This window comes from Alligator mississippiensis, chromosome 4 (genome assembly GCF_030867095.1).
Source record: "Alligator mississippiensis isolate rAllMis1 chromosome 4, rAllMis1, whole genome shotgun sequence".
Lineage (NCBI taxonomy): Eukaryota > Metazoa > Chordata > Crocodylia > Alligatoridae > Alligator > Alligator mississippiensis.
Window position 1 is genome coordinate 103,131,126 of NC_081827.1, and position 25,090 is coordinate 103,156,215.

At 45.5% G+C, this 25,090-nt stretch overlaps 1 protein-coding gene across 2 annotated transcripts in view; it reads left to right on the forward strand.

The window, feature by feature from the left end:
- SYN3 (synapsin III) overlaps positions 1–25,090 on the forward strand; it is a 377,511-nt gene that overhangs the window by 113,327 nt on the left and 239,094 nt on the right. For both annotated transcript variants that reach the window (XM_059726429.1, XM_019489296.2), the window contains exon 3: positions 13,385–13,442. In XM_059726429.1, coding sequence (XP_059582412.1) covers positions 13,385–13,442 — 58 coding nt within the window. The remainder of the gene's footprint in view (positions 1–13,384; positions 13,443–25,090) is intronic.

Consider the following 25,090-nt stretch of genomic DNA (forward strand, 5'->3'; position numbering starts at 1 on the left):
GGCACAGGCTACATGCAGTGCCCTGGAACAATCCCCTGTGCTGCCTGTAGCATCAGGTCCAACCTGCATGCTATGCACAGGCTGGGCCCAGTGCTACAAGTGCAGAACAAGGAGTTGGTCCAGTTCAGCCTGCAGACCGATCCAACATCCCTCCTCCAGTCTGCGGGGTCAGATTAGTTTGACACTTCTGATATTATGCATATCACCATATCTGTCAGTATTTGCTTATTGTGCATATAAAGCAACTTAGGATCTACTGCTCATGAGTGAAAGATGAAAATATGAAGAATCTATATACTTTATAGATTCTTTATATTTTCATAAAGAAAATATGTAATCCTACAAAAATGAACAGTAGAAATATGGAGAACAGTCCCCACCAGATGGTAAATATACTAAAGCAGGTCAAATTTTGTTCTTTAATTACTTTACCAGAGTCAATTTAAATGCATGGCACTTAACTGCAGAGGCTGTGTCCAGACGTGCAGGGGCATTCACCTGCAGCAGCACAAATAGTTGCAGCACAACTTTGTGCTGCTTCTTTGTGCTGCAGCACATGCCCCTGCATGTGCCCTTTGTTGCGCTTTGGGCAAATTCCCCTTGCCCAGCTCCTCCTAGCTCTCAGAGTGCTGGAGCAGTTGGGGCACAAATGGAGGAGTGGAGATGCTCTGGCTGGCAGGACCTAGAGGACCAAGCCTCTGTTTGTTCTGATGCACACTATTGTAGTGTGTACCGTACCACCTTTTTTCTGGGATTTTTTTTTTTTTTGCTACCAGGAAATCCTGGGAGCAAATTTTGCCCCCATGCTGCAAATATGCAGTGCAGGGCGTGTTTTAACATACAATACATGCAGTTTGTGGTGCCACAAACTACACATGCCTTCATGTGGGGACACGGCCAGAATATCATTCTTATATCTCCACTGACCTGTGCAACTCGACCATACTTCTCAAGGTTTGTGAGACTTTCAGTGACCTTCTAATGAATCCAAACTCTTGTTTTATTTATGCTTAGAACTCTGTAGTCCTTGACTCGGTGTTGTTCTTTAGTTACATTGGTTTCCTTCTTCCTAAAGCAGTGGTTCGCAACCTTTTTCTTCTTTCAGGAACCATTTTGTAAACATCAATGGCCATTCCCAACCCAGTAAATACTAGCTTAAGTGGAAAACAGCCCCCTGGCCCTGCTGGTACCCCTCACTACTTACCTGATGCCCCAGGCCCCAGCCCCACACTATGTGAGGCAGGTGGGGTGGGTGTGTGGGGTATGGTGGGGAACATGCTCCCCCAGATTTGTGCACCCACATTGGGCATGGGGCTGAAGCCTGACCAGACTGGCATAGGCAGGAGTCACTTTTGTGGCCCAGCAGGCAGGACCTGGCGCAGAAGGGTGGAGCAGGACAATGAGAGTTGTTACTGCTGCCAGGGCCACACCAGCCACACTGCCAGCAGCATGAGGAGCAACAGATGGGGGTTGAGGGAGGGTGGGCACGCTGCCCTCCCCTCCTCCCTCTGCCAGCCACTTGCATGCCAGGCTGTGGCTGCACCCATCCAACATGACCCAGCTGCCACCCCCCTCCCCTCCAGGGTAGAGTCACAGCCTGAGGGGAGTGGTGGCAGCTGGACTATGGCAGTGGGGGAGAGCCATGGCCCAGCGTGCAAGTGGCTGGCAGCAGGAGGAGGTGAGGGCAGCAGCCCCCCGCCCCACCCCATCCACTACTCCTTGTGCTGCTAGCAGTGTGGCTAGCACAGGGGTACTAGCAGCAGCAGCAACGAGTCTTGCCTACCTGCTCCACCCTCCTGCTCCAGGTCCTGCTTGCTGGGCCACAGAGGTGGCTCCTGTCTGTGCCAATCCAGCCAGGCTACAGCCCCATACCTGCTGTAAGTGCACAAATCAGGGAGGGGAGGTGACCCCCATGCCTCAACACGTCATCTATGCCCCCCCTAGACTTACTTGTGGGGAGCTGCTCTCCATGGTGCCTGGCTGTGACATGCATGTGTGCGCATTCACATGGTACCCCCTGCCTGATCACTCTCCTTCTGCTCCCCCCAGCCCCAAGCAGCCCCTTGCAGGCTAGAACTCTGCCAGCCTGCAAGGGGAAACCCATGGTTTCCCACATTTTTCTTCTTTAAAGAAGAAAATCCACATTTTTTTCACATTTTTTCTGCAGCAAACAGAAAACCAAGACCCCTGTTTATTAGTATGCACTGTATAAACATACAGTGAAGCACGTATTTTTTTTTTAAAAAGTGTACAAAATATGATCCATTTTAATAGGGTTTTTTGTGACCCTTTCTCATATTCTTGCATCTGACTTCTGGGTCTCAGCCCACAGGCTGAGAAACTCTATGCTAAAATACAGAGGGGCTGGAGGTAGATTTTCAGTCAAATAGCCAGATTAAAGTGTTGGAAAATTATACCCCTTCCAAATGGCTCCAAGTCATGCCAAATAGGTAACATAAGATGGAAATAGTCCAGCAACATACTGTTTTAAACAGTGCATGCAATATAAAATTTCTGCCTTCTATTATACAGCTGCTTTTAAGCTGACTTAAAGAGTAGCTAGGAAGGAGACCCATCCAGTTTTCCGTGGCTAGAAGGCATGTAGGTATGATGCAGGCTCTTGGGGCAGGAAGAGTAGGCTGAGCAGAATCAAACCAACTGTGAGACCCCTTCAGTGTCTGCATAACCTCTGAAAATATATAAAGAGCAAAACAAAAGTGTGAATTTAATTCTTGTCATGACTTCTGTTGAAGAAAGTCTTAAGTTAGACTTATTTCATTAGCAATAAGTGCTGCATGAAGCAGAGCATCATTTGACATGCTGGAAAGTGTTTTTTGTTTAGGAGTGACCTTCTCCCATCCTACATTGTGGAACTGTTGGTGCCTCACCCAAGTAGGTCTCTCTTGAATAAAAGGCCTTTCTTTCAGTTTTTCATCATCCTGCATTCCCAAAGTAAATGAAAAGCTAATCACAAAAAAAAAAAAAAAAAATTCACCCCTCACCCCATCCCTCCTCAAAGTCCCACATCAAGTATGTATTCTACCTAAAGAAAGCCTTCTAACCCATGAGGGGAAGAAGAGAAAAAGGCTGCATGAAGGCCATTAGGGAACATCAAACTTAGTTTATTTGGGGTGCACTTACATTCTATAGTGAATACATAAGACAAGACCCTTTGAGAGAGGACCATCCTGCTCTTCAGGGATAGCTGCTAAGTTCATTTCCTTTGATCAATATGGGTGTCTATACATATCTTCTGGGATTGGTGGGGGGCACTTTAATTAAAACTCTGAAGTCGCTCTTAATTAAACTGCCTGCAGCATCACATGTATTCAGCATTCAATGAGCTTTAAGTGCCCCTGTCACTTTGAAACGCAGGGATGCTGGATACACGTGACATGAAGGCTGCTGGAGTATGCTAATTAGCACGCTCCAGCAGACTTGCAGCAGACTAGATTAATCAAATCTGCTCTGATGTGTGCTAATTAGCATGCGCCAGAGCAGAAGTCCATCACATGTATAGGTGCCCTATGCTCCCAAAAGACAAAAATACCAATGGTGTTATATTCCATTATACAAGGAGGGATGATCTTGTGGGCAACCTATCAAACTGGGACATGAAAAGTCTATTCCCACTGATTCCTTTTGTACAAGTCAGTTAAACACTTTGGGCATTTTTACACGTGCAAGTGCTGCAGCTCCGGGTGCTTTGAAAAGAACCTGGCACTGCATTGCTTGCAGTTTTATAAGCAGCAAAATGCATGTCAGCACTGAGAACATGGTGGTGGCGCGCTTTTGAACTAAAACGCATAGATGTTTTAGTTCAAAAGTGCACTGTCGCCATATTCTGCACACTAATGCGCATTTTGCTGCTTATACGACTTCATGCAGTGCAGTGAAGATCGCATCAGCTCATGTGTGAAGCAGGCTCAATTAATCAAGTCTCCTCCAAAGTGGCAGATCTCTGATGCATTGTGGGACAAAAAGCTGTGTGTATAAATGCCACAATTCCTCTATTCCTCATCTGTAAAATGGGATAATTCCTACTCTGCCTCGTTGGTTCAAACTGTCAGCTTTTTGAGACTGAAGTAATTTCTTACTATGTATTTGTGCAGTTCGTAACATACCATATTTACATGAATATAAGATTACCCCCAATAATTAAATCCTATATATGGAAAATGTAGAAATTTTTTTTTTTCAGGTATAGAATCTAATTATTGGAGGTTTGTCTTGAATACAGCAGAGAAAATAAATTTGGTATCAGAAAGGCCCCTTGCCTTCTGCCCCCCTGCCCCCACAGCTTTTTTCCTCATTACTGTCAGACCCTGGTCTTTTCTAAACTGCTGCAAGTTTTAGCATAGGTACTCCATAAACACAGTTTTTAAGAAGCGCACTTATACCTAAATATATAGTAAAAACTATGCAAAATATTAATGCAAAGCCAAAAGGCTCATGATTTACCATATAGTTCATTGGGCTGGGTCTAAGCGGAGTCAACAGTATTGCAAGCCATGGTGACCCCAGATACCTCTTGCTGGCCTCCCCTGCTCAATCAGTATGATTTGGAATTGATTTGGCTAATTGAACCTAGAACGTGAAATATATTATTAAAAAAAAAAAAAAAAAGGGGTAGCTTCTCATCAGTATGTTTGCCCAATATGGGCCATGTGTTATATAGTCATGCCCAGTGTTGGCTGCTTTTAATCAACTTCATTATTGAGCACATGCTGCTTTTGGCACCAGTTTAATGATCAGCAGTATATTTAATGAGGTTTCCTTTTATGCAAATAAAAGATGAGGGATTTTTTTTTTTTCACTGTGGTGATTTGCTTTTGATTGGTGATTTTGGTTAGGGCCCCTAGGGCAGTGCTTCCCAAACTTTTCCTTAGCATGACCTCATTTATGATCCCATTTCCTCAGCATGGCCCCTCCCTCCCAAACCACAGACCCCCACATCCACCAGATACTCCTTCCTCCCCACCCATAGCCCCCTGGCTCTGCCAGTGCCCTTCACTCCCTACCCATAGCTCCTAGCCCTGCTGGTGACCCTCACTCACAACCTGCAGCCTCCTGCCCCCACCCCCCAGCCTTGCTGGAGGGGGCCCCCAGCTGCCAGGACTATGGGACAAGGGCCAGGGCCCACAGCCTCCTTGCCCCTCCCCAGCAGTGCCCAAACCCCAGCTGCAGCCCACAGGAGGCAGCCCCTGCTGCAGCTGGAGTGGAGCGCTGAGCCCAGCTCCCCACACCGTTCCCCTCCGCCTGTGGGCAGCATGGCCAGAGCAGAACTTGGGGGGGAGGATGTGGTCTGCCCGCTGTGGGCACTGGGCTCCTCACCTTACTGCCTTCCCTCTGGGGCCTCCATGGCCCAGCAGATGAAACCCCAGTGTGGGAGGGTGGGGAAGCTCGGTGCCACTGCTGGGAGCCCCATGCCAGCCACACTTCCATTGTAAGGTGTCCCTACCTACGCAGCAGTGGTGGTGGTACAGAGTTGTGTCCCCCATTGCTTCCAGGTGGGCAGAGGGCACCTTGCTTTGGTGGTGCAGCTGACATGGAGCTCCCAGCAGAGGCACTGAATCTGCCTGCCCTGCTCTGCTGTGGTGGCCCATGGTAGGCGGGGGAGTAGGGTGGGGAGCCCTGAGCCTGCAACAAGCAGCCCACACCCAACCCCACCCCATTCGCAAGTCTAGGGGGCACATGAGCCGCCCAGGTCTCCTTCCTCAGGAATGCGCAGCGTCATTTTTTATCATTGCAACTCCAAGTGGGGTTGCGACCCCAAGATTGGGAACTGCTGCCCTAGGGTCTACTGCATTATTAATGGATGCATCCAGTGCCTCAAAGGTATGCAACCATTTCTAGACTGCACCATATCTATAAAATAGATCTCAGGGCACTTACTCATGGAGTAGCTGTTTGTACTTTCTCCCTGATGACTCTTTGTGATCAATATTTGCCCAACTTGGGAATCCTTACTTGCTGTAGTGGGGAATTTGTAAACATGGAAAAAAGTGAGGTGTGGGGAGAAGGTGGTCCAGGGAAGCCTCACTCATTTTCATCCATTAAAAAAGCAAACCAAAAAAAATGTATCCTCTCTACACACACCCTTGCTCCCTTTATATAATAATGGGAGCTAGAGGGGTGTCTGGGCATTCCGTAGCCTACTTGCTAGTATCCTGGAAACTGTCTCTTTTTTTCCAGTCTCAACCCCTTTTATGAAGGAGACAATACGGACATACAGTGAGTGCCTTGTGCATCACCCGGGCCCCCGGGCCCTTTGACACAGGGAATTCTTTGAGTGGCTAACCTTGTTCCGTGAGGTCCACCATCCTCCAATCAAGAGAGATGCAGCCTGGCATTTTCTAGGTTGATTTTGGAGGAAAATTACATGCTTTTTCTTCCCAAAAGACTTGAGGGAGATTTAAAAAAAAAATAAAAATTATTTAGATGTAAAAGAGAGAAATTGGGTGATTCCATAATTAATCCTTTGGTCTTTTGTTTTATTCACTTACTTCTTTTCTCCTCTCGTCCATTCCTTTTTCCTTCCATTCTTCTCCTTCCTTCCCATAGGGATATCTTGTCTTACATTGTCTTTAGTTATTTGTTCAGGCCTCCATTGCAGCTTAGAAATGTGGGGTGAAGAGTGAAGCCCTGAAGCTCTTGTAATAAGAAATGGAAATCTAATAAAACTAGTTTGTTGGCTAGGATGATGTTAGATTCCTGATCCAAAGCCTACTGATATTAATGGAAAGACTCCCAGGAATTTGCTGATATAACATGGTGATGTCCATGCCTATGTGCCACATGATTTCCATTTTATGAGGCTTGGAACCCCACCCCTCCCCCATTTTGACTGGATACATGTCTAGGGAGCAAATATCCAGACTGCTCTTCAAAGATTCCTCGTAGGTCACAGCATTCATCTAGTACAATGGTCTTGTATATGCCTGTATTCATTCAGACAGCCATGGGATTGAGACTCTGGGTAATACTTCTCTTCTGCCTCACCAGCCTTTAATCTGGTCATCTGAAGGATCTGCACCACTAATTCATTCAGGAGCTTATTAGAAAGTGTACCCAGCACAGACTTAATGTCATGGTCAAGAAAGCAAAATAAATACAATAGTTTGGGATATTCTTTACATTTTTAGGTAAGAAATAATGATTTTGGAATGAAAGGACAATGCCAGTAAAGTCTGTTTTTCAGAGCCATTCCTACTTTGGTAATGAATCCACATGGGCTGTTGTCTTTTTGCCTCAAACCTTTGAGCCTCCAACGTGAAATGCAGCCAATAATACAGCACTGATTCTACTGACTTTGGGCTGCCATTGAAGTGTGGTTAACCCCCAGATGCACTCATTTCCAGGCACACTGCAAGAGATCTCAATGTCATTTCATATAGTAGTCCCATTGATACCTCTTGTACCTGAAGGCGGCTTACGTTTCTGTAATCTGTCCTTGGAAAATATTTAATAGAACAGACATTTTACGAGATACCCTGAAGAAGCCCCATAAACTACAACATCCTGTCCTATACAAAATGGGGCATACCCTTTCAAGTCAGCTAGCAAGCTCATGGAAACAGATTTAAAGTTTAGAATCGCTGTTTCCTCCTCCCCCTGTAACACTTTTCTTCTTGCTGTCTTCTCTCTCGTGAGCAGGCATCTGGACGTTGCCACCTATGGCTCAGGAAGATTTCAGGGCAGGTGATAAACCTGGCATTTGGCAATGTAGATTGTATTAAGGAATCCACATTGCCAAATGTCTGACATTTCACCTGTCTAACATTTCACTTGAGCAAAAGTCTCTCTAGGGTCCTCTTTAGGTGAAGTTTTGCAGCTAGACATATCAGGCACAGACAGAAGTGGCAATTTTTGCCCAATCTGGCCCCTGAAAATGCTCTACAGCTGTGACCAAACAGAAGTGCATGGCTGCAGAGCTCTTCAAAAGGGCCTGATCCTGTGAAAAATTGAACCCTCATTGCACAAGGGTTCAGATGAAGGTGCTCCAAAGCAGAGTGGCTTTAGTAACTTCTGTCTGCACCACCTCCTCAGTCCCAGCACTGTTTTCAGAACAGGAGGGGGGAAAGGGAGTGGAAGGAATTTTGGTCTGGGGCTTTTTTCGGTCAGCGCTGGAGGGTGGGGTAGGTGGAGGGAGCCCCCCCTCCAATCCACCCCCCCCACCCTTCAGCATTAGCTGGAGAACCCCCAGAGGGAGTTCCCTCTGCTCCTTTTCCCCGTGCCCATTCTGAAAACAGTGCTGGGCATAGGAGGGAGGAAGGGCATTGCTCAGGGAAACCAGCTGCATGCTGGCAGCCAGCAGCTGGATTTTTCACCCCCTCCACCCCCAACAGCAAACTTCTGTTCAGGTGGCAGGATTATTGTAACTCATGATGCTTCCTGAGAAGTGTCATGAGTTCCAAACGGGGAGCTGCACTTCTGTTTGCACCTATCGAGTGCCTTGGCATCTCTGGAGCACTTGATTCCTGTGGTTGATACTGCAATTCTTAGCAGCCGCTTCTCTCCACCATAAAAAGCAGCATAAAGAGAGAAGACAGACCTTAAGAGTGAGACTACAAGCTGTAGAGGGGGAGGGGAAGCCCTTTCCTGGATTCCTTTTGAAACATATTGACTGGCTGAGGAGATGAATGCTTAATGTACCTTTTAGTTTTATTTTCATATAAACCCCAAAGTAACCAGCCAACTTTAAATGTGTATTGGACATTCATGACCACAAGGAAATCAGCAATTGGTCATTTTCAATGGCTGATCCAGGCTGCCACATTGCTTAGGAAAAAACTTTATGCCTGCGTACACTGGAGAGTTGGTCCCATTCTTGCACCATGATCAGCGTTCCCTCTAAGCTGCGTGGCATGTGTGGCCATGCAGGCACGTTCATGTTGCGCTGCCAGGCACACCTGTGCAGCCATGCACGCCGCGCAGCTTAGAGGGAACACTGACCATGATCATACTCTGCTTCAGATTCAGAGAGGCTAGCACAAAGGTGTCACAGGACAAATAACTTCTAGCCCCTGGGAAACTCCTCTAGGCCACCTCTCCTTGGCAAAGGGAGGCTCTCCATGGTTGCCCTGGCAATTCTGAATCCTTGCCACAATGCAGCAGGGGCATGACTTAGTCTTAGGCAGCCCAGAACTCTGTTCTAAGCTGGCATTGAGAGTCATCTGACTTTCTGCAAGCCCTGAATCTGGTAGTAAACTGCCTCTGTTGAGGACCTGTGCCAGCACAGGGACAAATTTAGCTCTGACTGTTCAGGTAGCTGAGAGCTGTGTTGACAGTCCTGTGTGAGCAGGTTCCTTGGAGATTGCTTTCGTAGATTTACTCAGATAAAATCCTCACAAGAACATAGAGACACGAGTACTATACAGCAGCTTCTAGTGAAATGCGCTCTACATGTACTGTACTGAAATCACAGAGCTGCTCAGATGTCTTGGGCCTTTCGTTCCTGTCCGCATGAAGGACGTGCTGTGTATCTGACTGGGGAAAAAGCACCTGCTTCCTCCAGGCACAGTCACTGGGGGATGCTTCAACTTTTCCCAGCAGCTCTGAAAAATTAGCTTTTAAGCAACTTCCTAAGGGGAGGTGTTTGAGGTTTTTAACATGAAAATCTCATCTTTGGCTCTTTAATCACACAAGGGCTGAAGAAGGAATGAGCATTTATGTATTTTCAGTGACCTCCTACCCAGACAATGCATTGCTTTCCACAACATTGCAGCTTGCTAATCACAAAAAATGATGCAATAAGGGGATTTCTTTTCAAAGCAGAGGGCATGCACTGCAGTATTTGTTACAGCGCTTCCTTTTCACCTGCTAGCACTGCTGCATTTCAGTATTTCTTAGCACCCGAGGGTTTGTTTTGCTAGCTTGGATCTACAGTTCTTTCTATCCAAACTATCTGTTTACATACTAATTTTCTGAGATCACAGAAATAGCATCACCCAACCTAAACCCTACGCAGCCAAACAGAATGCAGCAGTGTTGCTAGTTGAATTTTGCATGTTTCAAGATGAGAAGCAAGCCAGAAACTGGTGGTCATTGCTGTGCACTGCTGTGGAGTAAGGAGGAGTTGGCTTGGATAGTTCCAGCTTGACCTCTCCAGACAATGTAGTGGAAGTAGCCTTCACAGTCTGGGGCAATGGAAGAGTCTTTGCATTTTTTTTTTTAAAGTGGCTTCATTGGATAGTCAAGACATGGCTTTGCTTAAGCTAGCTCAGTGATTGGTCTTATGGGTTCAGTCCCTGGCTGTGTCACAGACTGCCTGTGTGGCTGGATAACCCTCAGCCTGTCACACTTACGACCAGATTTCAAAAGAGCTCAGTATTTAGTAGCTCCTGTTGTTCTCAGTGGAACATGGATAATGATCATGTGTTGTTAAGATCTGGCTTTTAATCTCTGTCAAATAAGGGCTACCATCCTTTCTCCCCAACCCTTTGTCTTAGGTCTTTGGGAACAGGCCATTCCATAATATGTGTAATATCTAGAAAAAGGAGGCTGTGATTGTAAATGTGCCCTCAAGGCACTATTGTAGTATAACAATTATTAATTCCCACTTGGTTGAGATTTCAGAGGCTCAAGGGTAAGACACGTCAGTCTCACTTTAGTATGATAGCGTCTATTATACAAGGGCCCAGAAAACACCAGCTGTAAATTTAAAACGCCATTCAATATATTTCTGAGATAATTCGGCAAGAGGTGTTTCATTCTTACCTTTTGCAATGTCAAAATGATGGGCTGAACAAAATATTTGGTTCTGAATTATTTAACACCTGTAGTCTTCAGAGACCTTTAGAAACAGGGTAGTTCTCCTGTGTCTGCCTTTGAAAGAAAATGATATATTGTCTTGTTAAAAAACATGACCTAGACATTGGAATATGCCAGGCCATATGGAAATAGTGTCTAGAAACAAAGGTCTCACTGTATCTTGATTAAGATGCCTTTATCCTATGCTATGAATCCTCAAGATGGAGGTGCCTCCTACATTATTATCTGAAAACAAAGTAATATTGTTCCAACCAGGGAGAAGTTTTCACTGTATGGAAACTAATTTCCTGGACTAAGCTTCATCACTGTACTGGGTAGAAGATTTGTGGTTGATCACACTTCATTGCCAGTTGAAACAAAGCATTGCCAAGGAGTTAACAGTCAGCTGGGCATGGCAGTGGAGAGGTCAGAGGAGGGAGGAAGTATATTTGGTAAAATGTTGGATAAGGAGTATGCATTGTGATCCTGCTAGGAATAAAATTGTAAAGTTGTACAATTGCTTACTATACCTCAAACTTCATGCTATTTCCTGTGGCTTCATCTGACATGGATGTTGGTTTCTGAAAAATTGCTAGTTCCAGCAATATTCACTTTACTGAAAAATAAGGACTATTGCTAGGTACAGGAGCAGAGCAAACTAATTAAGTATGCTTACTGTACCCATTATGAAAGGGGTTTGAATCCGTTTCGTCTGATTTCCCCCCCCCCCCCCAAATTCAATTGTCATTAGCCCAAAATGGTTCACAGATAGCTAAAACCCTGTATTTTGCTCTGGGTTGGAATTGTAAAAGTCTGCTAGGTTGGTCCCACTTGGCTAACTTATGCCACATGAACTTCTGTTCATAGTTATGATAAACGGAATGCAGATTGCTAGGTTGGCTGAGGAAGGGGGCCTGATATCATCCTTGGATACTCAATTCAGAGCTGGTCAGAAAACTTTTCACATTTTAAGGGTATTTTTTTAAACAAAATGAAAGCTTTTACAACCCCAGTTATTGTTTGGGGAGTGCCTTTTGAGGGAGGGGCAGGACAAGGGCAGGCAGTTGTTCTTACTTTCTGCCCTCTGCCTTTTTTCCACTAGGACAATGGTGTTCAACCTCCAATCTATAAGCCAGATCCAACCCACAAAGCCATATCATCTGGCTCACAGGGCTCCCAATGGGTCTGAAAACGTGATAGTTGGGGAGTGGTGGCAGTTGTAAGTACCACCACTCCCCGACTGTCAAATTTCCAATCCCTTTGAGCCAAATTACATGGCCTTGTACATGGGACAGGGCCCTCAAGCACTGGACTGGGCCTACAGATCAGATCTGACCCATGGACTGATCCTGGCCTACTCATCTGGCCCATGGGGCTGAAAGGTTGGGGACTACTGTAATAAAACAGTAAAGGGGCAGAGTAAAATGGGTGGGCAAGCTTTGTTAACAAAGGTGGTGGTTGGGGAGGAACTGCTTTTCCTCCACCTTCTCTTTCTATCTTAAGTTTTACCAGTTGGAAAAGAAAGTGCTGAAAGGGTTACTGTCTCTCTGTGAATTAGAGTGTGGTTTCAAACTGCCAGTAGTGGGGAGAACCATCTCTCTTGAGATGCCAAGCTACAACATGGGAATGGTTTTCTATTTAGATGATTTTGAGAACAATCTTAAGAATAATTTAAAATCAGTATTTTTCCATGGGGAAAAAAATATTCTGATAAAACCTATTTCCTCATAGGGGGAAAAAAAATGTTTGGTTGGAAATTACCCAGTCTGTTTTAACCAGAGCATAAAAACAACCCCCTGAAAAACCAAACCCCGAATAGAAGGGCTTATGCAGCATGTGCCTGTCCTGTACTTGGTCTAGCAGCATTATCAGTCCTTCCATTTTATGAGCAGTAGCATCCTTCCACTTCCCACCATGGTACACTGAAATTCTGGTGGCTAACAGCAGAGATAAGATGACTTTCTGATGCAAATGTAGTTTACCAATGTTGAAGAAGAAAGCCATTCTTAACTGACATAGTGAGCATATGTGTACTGCTGTTAAATTAATAGCAGAAAGCCAAGCAAGATGACTTTGGAAAATTTTCTCAGATAAACTGTAAAGAGAAGCAGAGGAAGAGAGGAAAGAAGGCTTACTTGCTGTTTTCATTTAGATAATAAGGTTCCTTGTTCAGTGTTGGAAGAAAACTGATTCTTTGTTTTGTGGCAGCTTTGCTGCCTTCTCTCTTGCAACTTTCTACTCAGGATAGAGAGTCCATAATTGTACTCGATGAAGGCTTCACCAGTGGTCAAAACTGTTGCAGTGTAAGGTGCTGAAATATTATGTTTTTTAACTCTGGGGAGAAAAAAAAAAAAAGCTACAAGCCTTAAAGGAAACTTCTGATATGTTTTTCATTTGGTCTGGCAGGTTTCTCTTGGAGAAGAGAAAGTCGAGGGGAAATGGGAATTACGAACACATGTTGTAAATTGGCTGGAAATCCTTTAACACAAAGGGAAACAAAGCAGTAAAACAATATTTGATGAGTTGACATTCTTCCCCCTCCCCCCCCCAACCCAAAAAAAGCAACAAGAACAAACAGAAAATAAATCCAAAGTTTCTTTAACTATGTCCACCTCTCTCCCTTCCTCTGCAGGGCCAAGTATTTCCAGGGGAAGAAGGTGAATGGAGATTTTGAGATCCGAGTGGAACAGGTCAGTGGTCCTTGATGTCCTCTGTAGAAAGGGCTGATATGTGGTTGACACTCTGTACATGCAAATGTCTCTGGGCATCAAACAGGATGAGAGGAAAGGAGGAAGAATTTCAAACCCTGTCCGTTTCTCAGAATTTATAGAAGCCAAAGATGAAAATAGCCTATTGAGACACCCAGTCTTTCTTCCTGTCCTGCTCTCTTCTTCTACTTTTGAGTTAAGTTTTAAAGATTTCCAGTGGCAAGAATTTCTCTACTTCCCTACTAAGGATTCCCTGTGGTCTAATACGCACCTGCCAGGGAGTCTTGAAATGGAGCCCTTTAACAAGTTGCCGTCCTGGGGCTGGTCTGATCACTGGCCCATATACTTGTAGGTGGGTGGTTAGCCCTGAGACCTTTCCTGCCATGCCTTTGACTAATTGGAAGTTATTACGCAGGCGGGAGGCTGCCCAATTTACTTGCCCTGATGCCAAGGGCCTATACATGGCTCCGAACCTTCCCTTATACCATGTCCCATGCCTCATAGATGGCATCCATGGCCTAACACCCAGTCTAAGCTTGTTTGGCCTAACACCCAGCCTATAATTCACTGCCCTCACTCTAGGACCCACGCTCCTGTGCTCTCACACTGGGTTCACAATCCTTGTGCCCTCACACTGGGGTCCCATCCCCTCCCTATCTTCAGGCTCCCTGCTCAGCTTGGGAACTTCTTGGTCCCCTCATGCCCTTGCCCCAGGAGCTTTACACCCAGCTCCTTCATGGGCTCAGGACCCCACCCCCTGTGGAGCCTCACACCTGGCTCCTTTACACACCTCAGGACTTGCTGTGAGCCTGAGCCCTGCCTCAAGCCTCACTGTGAGCCTGGGCCCTTGCTTTGTTCTTAGGGTGCGCTCACCTAGACTTTCCCCTACACCGGGTAACCCACAAGGCAGCGGAGGCTGAGGGTTTGTGGTGCCCCATACATGCCTTTCACTGGAGAGGCACAAGTGTGACATTTCCTGAGGACTGCCCTGCCACCAGCAGTCCCACCACACTATCCAGCCCCAGCAGGGTATAGTTTTAGGTCATGCCCCAGAACCAGGAACCTCCAGCCATCCCCATAGTTCTTGCCCTGTACCTCCAAGATGTTCTGAGCAGCAGCTGTAGCCAGGTGATGTTCCCTCTCTGCCTGCCTGCAGCAAACTTCTGACTCCATAGCTCATTGCCTGCTTTTATCACCAGCAGCTGGGCCCTGCTCCCAATCAGGCGGTTGTGCCTGATTGGAAGTGCAGCTACCTGTAGGCTGCTCTGCTGCTCCCACACCCCTGTGAGTAAAAAAGCACAACTTGTTCCAAGTCCCAATCTTGGTTGAGTGCCCCAGTCCCATCTGTGGTAGCAAGCTCAGTGCTACCCTAGTAAAAATAATAAATAGAAGGAATATTTTTTTTCCAAACAGTGACAAATGGAGCAAAACGGAGAAGTTGAGAGGTAAACAATGCAAAAGGGCTTCAGTCCTGCAGAAATAAGGGCCGTAAAACTATCTAAATGAGTTGATAAAGCCAATTAATATAATTTAAGTAACTAGGCTGATTTCCAGGGTTTCCAAAGTTTAGGATTATTTTTAAATGCAGAAGTTTTAAACTTGTATCTGAAACCTCTCCCATGGGCACACTGGGCTCACAGATTTTTATGTGGTTGCACATGAGAAACCATCTTTGTGTGTGAGACCGTGTCATTCTCCTACCCCCTAATAATTCCCTTTATTTTCCCACATTAACCCATCTTGCCTCTCAGTTTCTGCATCCTCCACTCCTCCTTTCCCGTTCCTTCTCCTACACAAATATTTTATATAATCTCCTAAAAGGCAAGTTGGCTCCATTGGCAGTGGACAGTCCACATGCAGAAATGGAGTCCCATGACTTCCATATTTCCCACATGAACAGATTGGGAGCAGTAACTACATCTGGGGACTTGTTGCCATTTCCAGGAACCACCCTGAGTCTCTTTGACTTCATCTCTTGAAAATCCTTATTTGGGCTGTATGTTCAAGTTTTGGTGCAAGAACCACAGATACCAAGAAATAGTGTGGGGCTCTCACTATGAGCACCACAGCAAGCTAGCATTGCTTTCCCTGCAGATTACCTCACTGTAACCCCTTTCAAATAACAAACGTAACAGCAGCAGCATTACTCAGAAATAAATTTTTCTGGTCAAGAGGAAAGTCCCAGAACAGAGAACAAGCTGCTTTTTCTTCCGTATCTGGAAATTGAGTCCTAGTATAAAAGACTGTAAGCTATTCCCTGCTTCATTAGTCCTTGAACTCAGAAGCTATCACCAGTTTCCCTAGTTAGATTGTTGTCTAGTGAGGGAGCTATAGAAGTGGCATTGTTTTTAGGCAGTCCTTGAATGTGACCTCAGGCCATTTTGCATATCAGTAAGGCCAAGAGAGGGGCACTTATCCATTCAGACTCTATACTCTGTGTACTTTTGTATTTATTCATCCCTTTCTGGAAATCCAGCGCTTCTCACTGCTGCTGATTTTTTTTTTCTTTTTTTTTTTTTTTAATTCTTTACTCCCTCCTATAATCATCTATTCCTTTCCCCCCTCCTCTCTATTCTTTATTTATGACCTTTCAACCTAAAGTATGGTGGGACACTTCTTGGGAGCTTTTCTGATACTAAACACGTGAAAGATCTGGATGGTAAAAGAGAACACTTTTTTGTAGTGCAGCCTAGAAAGCCCACAGGACTGATATGTATACAAGTAAGACCCCAAACCTTCCCTTTGAAACTAGATCTCTGACACCAGTACTGTTACAAAATGGGAAAAGAAGTCTGGTAATGAAATGGCACATCAGGTATTCCAGGCATGCTGTAATGATCCCTAACTGGCTGATCTGAGTAAAGATCACAAGATCAAATATTGAGTGTTGTGGCTCTTCTGAAGTCATTTGGACCGTTTAGTGTATTTGTTCACGTGTTATTGGCCAGAACATTTTTTCCAGCTCACCATTGGATCACACTACAAATTTCCACATAGCATTTTGCTGGGCAAAAACGTAGCTGTTCTTAGGAGTAATGTGTTTTTTTTTTTAATTACAAAACCAGAATTTACCTGTATCAGTTAAATCTTTATTTTTTTTCTAACAGTGGAAAGTGTTGATGTGTAACATAGAAATGTTTAGCACATTTGTAAAATAGTATCAGAAACGAGATACGTCCTCGGTTTTGCTGGAAGTGCTTATTTCTGTAGTATATAATGTAGTTACAGCCATTCTTCTGGGATGTTGAGAAATGGGCTTGAATCTAAGGAAGAGTGTGCCTTGCTCACTGCTCTTTCTCTTTCATCTCCATTTCTGTTAGATCTTTCTTCTTTGTTAACAAGCCCCATTGGCGGCTTTCTGGGAAAAGAGAAAGTACAAACTGATTTTTATGTTAAGTCATTGCATCATTTATTTATATTGGGGTCAGAGTGTTGAAAACAGAACAGTCGCACACTCTCAACAGCTGAATGTGAGCAATCTAGTCTGCTCAAACACCCCTATCAGCGTTCGGAGCTGAGTCTCCTTCTGGGAGGCTGTAGGTTTTTTTGAGTGTATGCTTTTTTGAAAATAGATCACATTCTCAGATTGTTTATTGTGGAAATGAACTACATGACCTCTGCAGCCCCCAATACTTCTGTCTTCCCTTCCCCCAGGCCCTTCTCTGTTGGCTAATTTTATTCCCACTGGCATGGAGAAAACAGATGTTCCATTCACTGCCCAGTTCTGATGAATACAAGCAGAAGGATGGTGAAGGGTACTGAGTTGGTGGGTACTCTCCAGTCCTGTCCCATGGCCTCCAGCCTTTCAAATCATGGAGTGATATAAACACACAGATTTCTTCTTTTGTTTTCTTCTCTTATGCTCCTCAGTGTAATGCCCTAAAATGATTTACTGAATACTTTACTAGGATGTCTAAAATTATACATCTCTGGGCACACCCTTTATTTATTGCCCTCCCAGGAAATAATTTTCTTCTTAATTTCTTTTGGAGACTGAGTAAGTGCAAAGCCAAGATCCTGGAAACTGAGAGGAGAAAGAGAGGTATGATAGAAGTAAATAACGTCTTGGAAGTAGAAAAGAGGGGGGAAAGTGGTGATTGAGAATGCTTAAAAGATCCAAAACCAGTGGGCACAGGTGACAGTGAGAGCTCCAGCCTTGGGCCCCACTTGGGTGGTGATACAAAATCACTTTTATGGCTTGGTAGCTGGGGGCATTTATATCCCAAATACATCTGGAGAACTTCAGCAATGCCAGAAACTTCTCATCATATGAGCTGTTCCACTTCTGTAATATCCTTCTTCCTTTTAATATTAGTAATATTTATGGATTTGGGCTTTTCCAGTGCAACATCTGCTTCCAAGGACTTCTTTCTCTCTCATCATCTTGGATGGCAGAGCAATTGGTGAGGGACTTCAGCCAATACATTGGAAGTCACTGGCTTTATCTCTGCCTTTGGATCTCTAGAGCATCTTTCATCCAGTGAGACATTTAATACTTTATTTTAGTGTTTTTAAGTGAATCTAGTCCTGGCATCAGATGCTAACTAGTTCTTTCTTGACACAAGGCAAAACACAGGCAACAATTATGCAAGCTACCCTATCTTACTCCATCAGTGTACTAGTCAGGTCCTAAAAGTCTTCTCTTAAAATGGGTAATTCAGTATCCATGGTCACTAGGCTTCCATTCAGCAAAGTATTTAAGCATATGCATATCTGAAAGCACTTGAGTCATCCCATCTCTGTTCAGCAAAGCACTTAACTTGGCTTCAGTGAAACTTAAGCATATGCTTCAAATATAGCTCATGCTTAAGTGCTTTCCTAGGTCAGGGCCTTAATCTTTTGCCTTTCTGCAACAGGGGAGGCCATTGTGATTGTATTTAGTTATGTATACATTTTTCCGCTAAGAGTCTTTCTGTAATAATGGCATTCAGTCACAGTTGATTCAACTCACACTTGCAGGTAAAAGCCTGTTAATCCTATTCCCAGTGTCCTAGACCTAAACCATCTAATCCCTGATGATTTATCTTTCAAAAAAAAACCAAGACCTCATACTCAGTTGTTGCCAATCCCAAACATGCAAAAATAATGAATCTGGCTCCAAACTCCAAAGTTTAGTTTAAAAATAATGAGGTAATACATGTTGGGATCTTTTTGTTTACTTTCTTTTCTGTTCTTGATATTTCAGGGTGCGCTTCAAGTTTTCTCTGTAAATGCAAGAGCTAGAAAAGTCCTTTTATTTTTTTTAAACAATGAAGGCTGAAATTCCTCACTTAATAAAAGGATCTGGGGCTTTAAGAATAATGTAAATCCTGAGAGAATTGGCAGCACTGTAATACACCTTTCTTAATTGCATTCTGTCCCTCCCTCGTTGGTTATTGAACAAGAAGTATAGGGAAACCAGATCTGGTCAGAATCAAAGTAATTCTATTCATGCTAGACCCATCTTGGCAGTCCTTTCTATATGCATCTCTGCCTTTTGCTCAAGAGGGGATCCTCCTCTTGATTAGATGGGCGAGATCCTGTGAAGATGGATGTTTACTAAGGGTGTGCAAAGTGGGCCCTATTGTATTTGGATTTGGCCAGAATCGGGGACAGTGATTTGATTTGTTGATTCAGATCACTGTCCCTGATTCAATTCATCCAAATTTGAAGATTCAATGCTGATTCGGAGAATCAGCAATTTGGACACAGATGCAGCTTGAAACGTTTTTTCTACATACCTTGAGGTAGCAGGCGCAGCTTGTGATCTCTGCGATGCTGAGGCACGTGGAGCATCCCACAGGAGTGCAAGGCGGCCCTCCATATGCTCGGCGGCGAACTCGGAAGTGAACGGGAAGTGCTTCGGAAGTATGTGGAAAAAACATTTTAAGTTTTGTCTATGACCGAATCTCTGAATCTTTTCGAATCTCTTCAAATTGATTCAGAGGGTTCCAATTCAATTCAGAGAGATTAAAGGGTCCTCTGATTCACTTCAGATTCAGAGATTTGGCTACCGAATCAAGCCAAATCTCTGCCAAATTGAATCAGGGACCAAAGCTGCTTCACACAGCTCTAATGTTTACCCAGATAGTAGCTGTGTTGCAAGAACTGATGCTTCAGGGAGGATTAGTTGTCTGTCTTATCAATACTGTATTTTATAGTGTGTAGGTCAACATTGTATAAATCAACCCCATATTTCTGTACAAAAAAGTTAAGATATTTGTAGATCTGTTGTATAAATCAGAATAAATCAGTTAAATCTGATTCTATATCCATCCAGGTTTATCTTAAACCAGTTTTAGCCATTTTGTGTGCACTGAAGTTCTGTTGCATTACAAACTTGGACTGGTTTTAATCACTTATACCTGTTTATGTGTAATTTCTGTCCCTAACCCATCTGAATAATATTAATGTAATAGCTTCTCTGCCATTTCAGTGGCAAGGCCCAGTTGATGCCCTTGCCTCCCCTGATTTTTACCTGTGGCACATTACAGGGCGTGGTTGGTTTTGCTTACATAAATTCTGTTGTGACTATCATGTATGAAGGGCTGGAGATGATGATTTTAAGGAGTCTTTGGAGAAATGGTTGTCTATAAACAGTGAGGACTGGACTCGGTGGTCAGGGGCCCCTTGCAGCCTAGGTTCCTAAATTAGAAGAAGGCTTCTAACCGTTATAGCAGTGAGGCTCTGGAATAGCTTCCCAGCATGTGCAGGGGTGGGGCAAAAACCTAACTACTTTTTAAGATGGAGCTTGGTTAGCCTATAGCTGAGATTATATGCCATGGTTCCCTATGACGGAAGAGGACTGGATTTGATGACCCTGTCAGGCCCTTTCACTCTTATGGCCTGTGTTCATTCAAAGAAACATGGAAGAGAAAACAATGTACAGAAATAGCAGTAGAGACCATGCAGCTTTTCCCTTACAAAACAATTGCTGCCTTTTGGCACATTTTACTTGGAAAGCTTCTAGAGCAATTTTCATAGATTCAGGGGCATCCCTCATTAGTCCTTGCATTAACCCATGGATATTTGAGGAGGGGGAGAAGGGTAAAGGAAACTTGCTCAGGCAGAAGGTTCACATATATCTGTAAGTTTACGTCTGTAAATTTCACTTCCTCTTGCTCCTCTATCTCTTCTTCCCACCATTTCCTGTTGTGAGGAGGTATATCTGTCTCTGTCTGATGCACGTTCTTCTGGTATTGCTCATTCACTTCTACCCATTACATGGTTTATTTTCTGGAGGTCATTGTTCAGTGAGCTCCTGTATACATTCTTCAGAAAAGCTCTTGTGGTGTAATGTTAAGTCTGCTGACAGCATAGTTAGGAGGGGTGATGCATTGTCTAGGCAGAAGAGAATTATAATACAAACTGTCTCTTCTGATTTCATTTGTATTTCAGTCCCTAAATCGGTATTTTAATTGATGATCTAAATGAGGATTTTCCAAAGGAGTCAGATAGGTCAAAGAAGTATGGTTTCATGGACATTCTAGCCATTCTGTCCAAGTAGATTAATTAGCTATTAATCTACATGAAGTTGTTAGTTGTTAGGTTTCATCTTGCCTGTTTGAAGGAACCCAACAAGAGAGAGCATTTTAACAACTGTTCCTGAATATCTATGCCTGCCAGATGTCACAGTATTGTCAAATGGAAACATTCAGAAATCATGAATCAAGTCCCCCAAAAAACAATCAATCAGATTAATTTTAAAGAAGTTCTTTTTTTAAATGTCCTACTTTATTTTTATTTGCTACTTGCTTTTAGAGTCTTCAGTGTTCATGTTGTTGACCTTTTTCTATGCCATCACAAGGGATAGAAGCTTGCTTTCTTTTAATTTTAAATCTGAAATTTTCATGCACTCAACTCCCAGATCTTAAATAAAAACACCAAATATCACCACAGTTGACAACAGTGTATGGCACTTAATCCTTAGCACAGGCACAAAAGCACACAGTGTGAGTGTTTCTTTTGTCTGTATGCATGTAGATTTATACAAGCAGCATGGGATTTCTCATTAGATGTACCTGGGAGTGTCTCAGTCTTCAACCGCACCTCTTTCATACTTTTTTCTTCATGCTATATTGGATAATGATTCTTAACCAGGGTGCCATGGCACTGTGATGTGCCTTGAGATCCTTTTAAGGGTGCCACGTGTTAGCATTGTTAGGTGTGAAAACACAATCCACAAGACAAAATCGGAGGGTGCTTGTACACGTGACAAAAATTGCCCATTTTTGCAGTTTGAGTCCCGCTGGACATATGCAGGGGATTTTATGATTTAAGTGAGTTTGTTACATTGCAAACTAAACCACATCTGCATGTAATTTAGTTTGCAATATAATTATTTGTAATGTTACAGCCTTTTTGGTAGTTTGCCCCCCACCCCCACTGCAGGAGAGGCAGGCTAAAGGCAGAAGTTGCAAGGGGCCAATTTTATTTTTTTTCACAGAGCCTGCTCATGTGTCCCATGGATGGTGGAGCAAGCTGCTGGTGAGCTGAGTGGCCTGTGAGCTGTGGGGGCCCTGGTCCTTCCCTCTGTAGTGGCAGCACCCCCCTGCGGCCACCGGGTGGGCTGCTAGTATGCTGGGGGCTGCCCCAGCTCAGACTCGGGGAACAATTGGATCGGGCTTGGGTGGCTCCAGGGGATGCTGCTGTGGAGGGAAGGACTGGGACTCCCACAGCTCAGGGGCTGCACAGCCCACCAGCAGCTCACATGGGCAGGCTCTGCTGGGAAGAAAACAAAAAGGCGGTGAGGGGCCCTTTTTTTTTTTCTTTTTTGCAGGGCCTGCCTGCCTCTCCCACAGCTGGGGAGTGAGCTGCTGGTGGGCCTTGAGCTGTGGAGGGCCCCAGTCCTTCCCTCCATGGTGGCAGCAACCCCCGGGGCCACCTGGACAGGTGGATGCTGCCCCACCTTGGAAGCAGCACCCAGCCCAATCCAACTGTTCCCTAGGCCCAAGCTGGGGTGGCATCCAGCCTGCTAGCAGCCCACTTAGGTGGCCCTAGGGGGTTCTGCCACAGAGGGAAAAATCAAGGCTGCTCAGTCAGTTGACAGCTTGCCCCATGGCTGTGGGAGACATGGTAGGCTCCACGGGGAAAAAACAAAAAAAAGGTTTGGGCCCCTTGCAATAGCAGAGATGGAAGCCCCTAAATCAGGGGCAGGCAAAATATGGCCCACAAGCCAGATCCAGCCTGCAAGGGACTTTCATCTGGCCCATGGTGCACACCAATGAATTGTACCCCACTCAGCTCTTCCTCCCATGAGTGGGAGCGAGGCACCTACACGTGCCCCCAACATACTGTGTTATGCCTCACTCCTGCCCTCATGGGCAAAAGGGCCTGGCCCATTAGCACTGGGCAGGGCTGCTGCTGCAGGTTTTCCCAGTGTCCCACTCCCTCCGGGCATCAGGTATGGAAGGTGAGGGGTGGGGACAGGGCTGCAGCTGGGCAGGAGTGTGGAGCATGGGGCTGGGCTGGTGGCAGTGCAGACCTCAGCTGGGCAGCATGTGGCTGTGACAGAGGGTGTGTGTGTGGGGGGGGGTATGAGGACCCCTCCCACACTCCCCCCCCACCATGACGTGCAGCCCTGGCAGGCAGCAGGGGGAGGGGAGGTGGCACTTGTACTTGGTGTTGGTGCTTGGCTCCAGCCATCGCTGCACATTGCAGTGGGGAGCACAGCCCCCACCAGGTTGTCATCTATCGCCAGTGCTCCTTGCACTCCCGAGGCACAGGAGGGAAACCCCAGGTGCTGGAGCTGGCTGAGGCATGGAAGGCAGCCGACTCCAGGTGCAGTGCTGGCCAGAGCCAGGCACCAGCACCCCGAATGTCCACGCCTACTGCTGCACTATGAGGGAGTGTGGGGAGGCACCCCTCTCATCTTCCCTCACGCCCCACAAATTCCACACCAATACTACAGTGTTGCCTATGTTGACTGCAGGAGAGGACAGTGTGTTCCAGAGCCATAGCCCGACAAAAGCCACACAACCCCCCAACATACATACCCTATGCCCCCCATAGCCACCCCCCCACACCCCACTGTGTACACACACACAAACACCCCCCCCACCATCATACACACTCCCTACACCCCACCATACATACACACAGACACCCCACTGCAGTGGTGATGCATAGGGGGTGCATGGGGAGGGGGCAGTTCCCCTGCAGCTGATCTCACAGACCCAGAAGTGCCAGTGGCATGCAGCTGGCACTTGCAGGTTGGCATGATAGGCCACAGGGGGACCCTCCCCCCCCCCACCCCAAGTCGGTGCGATCAGCTGCAGGGGGATGCCTCCCATCCCGATCGCTGACTGGCCACTGGGGTGGCAAGTGCCCCCCACTGTGTACATGCACACAATATAAAAGACTAAGAATATATTTTTTAGTTATTATGCAATTGCCTCTATATACAGTACACAATCTCAATACACAATCACAAATCATGACAAAATATTTTTTAAAATAAAATTAAAATATGTTATAGTAGATGTCTGACTTTTAGCGTTTGGGGATTTTTTTCTGGTTCTAAGGTGGCAACCCCCCCCCCCGCCCCCGGGAGTATTTCTGGGAGTAAAGGGAGAGACATCTGGTCCCAAGATGGTGATGAGGGGGCAGGGCAACTGTCAAGGGGTGGGGCTACCCATGCAGCCCTCCATAGCCCACCAAATCTTGTTAAGCAGCCCTCCATCCAAAATAATTGCCTTCCCCTGCCCTACATTGAAACAATGGGGTTTTAATCATCTAATTAGGGGGGACTAAACCCTGTCAAATGTACAAGCGCCCAGAGATTTCAAATAGGAGTTCATAATCTTAAAACATGCTGACCTGTTATGGTTTCTCTAAGTCTTTTGCAAAAGACAAATTGCTGTAGTATGTTTCTGTTGTTTCTCTGGTATTATCCAAGGGGTGCCTTAAGTCTAAGAAGGAGTGTCTCGAGTCTAAAAACATTGAGAACCAATGGTGTAAAGCAACCTAAATAGCAATTGGATGGGGTGAGGACACTTTTCCTCATGTGGGAGAAATGCTTCAACAGGTCTGCTGACAGAAGTAAACAATGGGCACTGACAGAAGTGACATTTTTGTCATGCAATCAGCCCCCTGAATAATGCTCTACAGACATGCCCTGACAGAAGTGCATGGCTGCAGAGCGCTTTAAAAGTGACCAAGTCTGCAATAAATGAACCCTCATTACATGAGGGTTCAGATGAAGGGCACTCCAACATGGAGTGCCTTCATTAACTTCTGTTAGTGCCTGCCTGGGAGCAAGGCTGGGCTCATGCAGTCCAGCCCTGCCCACCCCTGGTCCTGTCTTCGGGATGGGAGAGAGTTCAGTCTGGAGTTTGCCCAGCCTGTGGTGGAGGCATGGATTGGAGCCACCTTGAGGTAGGGGGACTCCAGTTCACTCATCCCAGCTCCCTCCTCTCCCCCCCCCCCATTCTGAAAACGGCACTGAAGTGGTGGGGGGGAGGGCAGCTAGGGGAGAATGGCTGCAGACACACAGTCTGCAAAGTGGAGCTCAATTTCCCTCCCCCCCCCCCCCCCCCATACTAACAAAGAACATTGGTTGGGTTGGGAGGGTCACTGTAGCTTAATGCTTCCTGTGAAGTGCCATGAGCTACATAGGGGAGCTGTACATCTGTAAGCGCACAAAAAGAGTC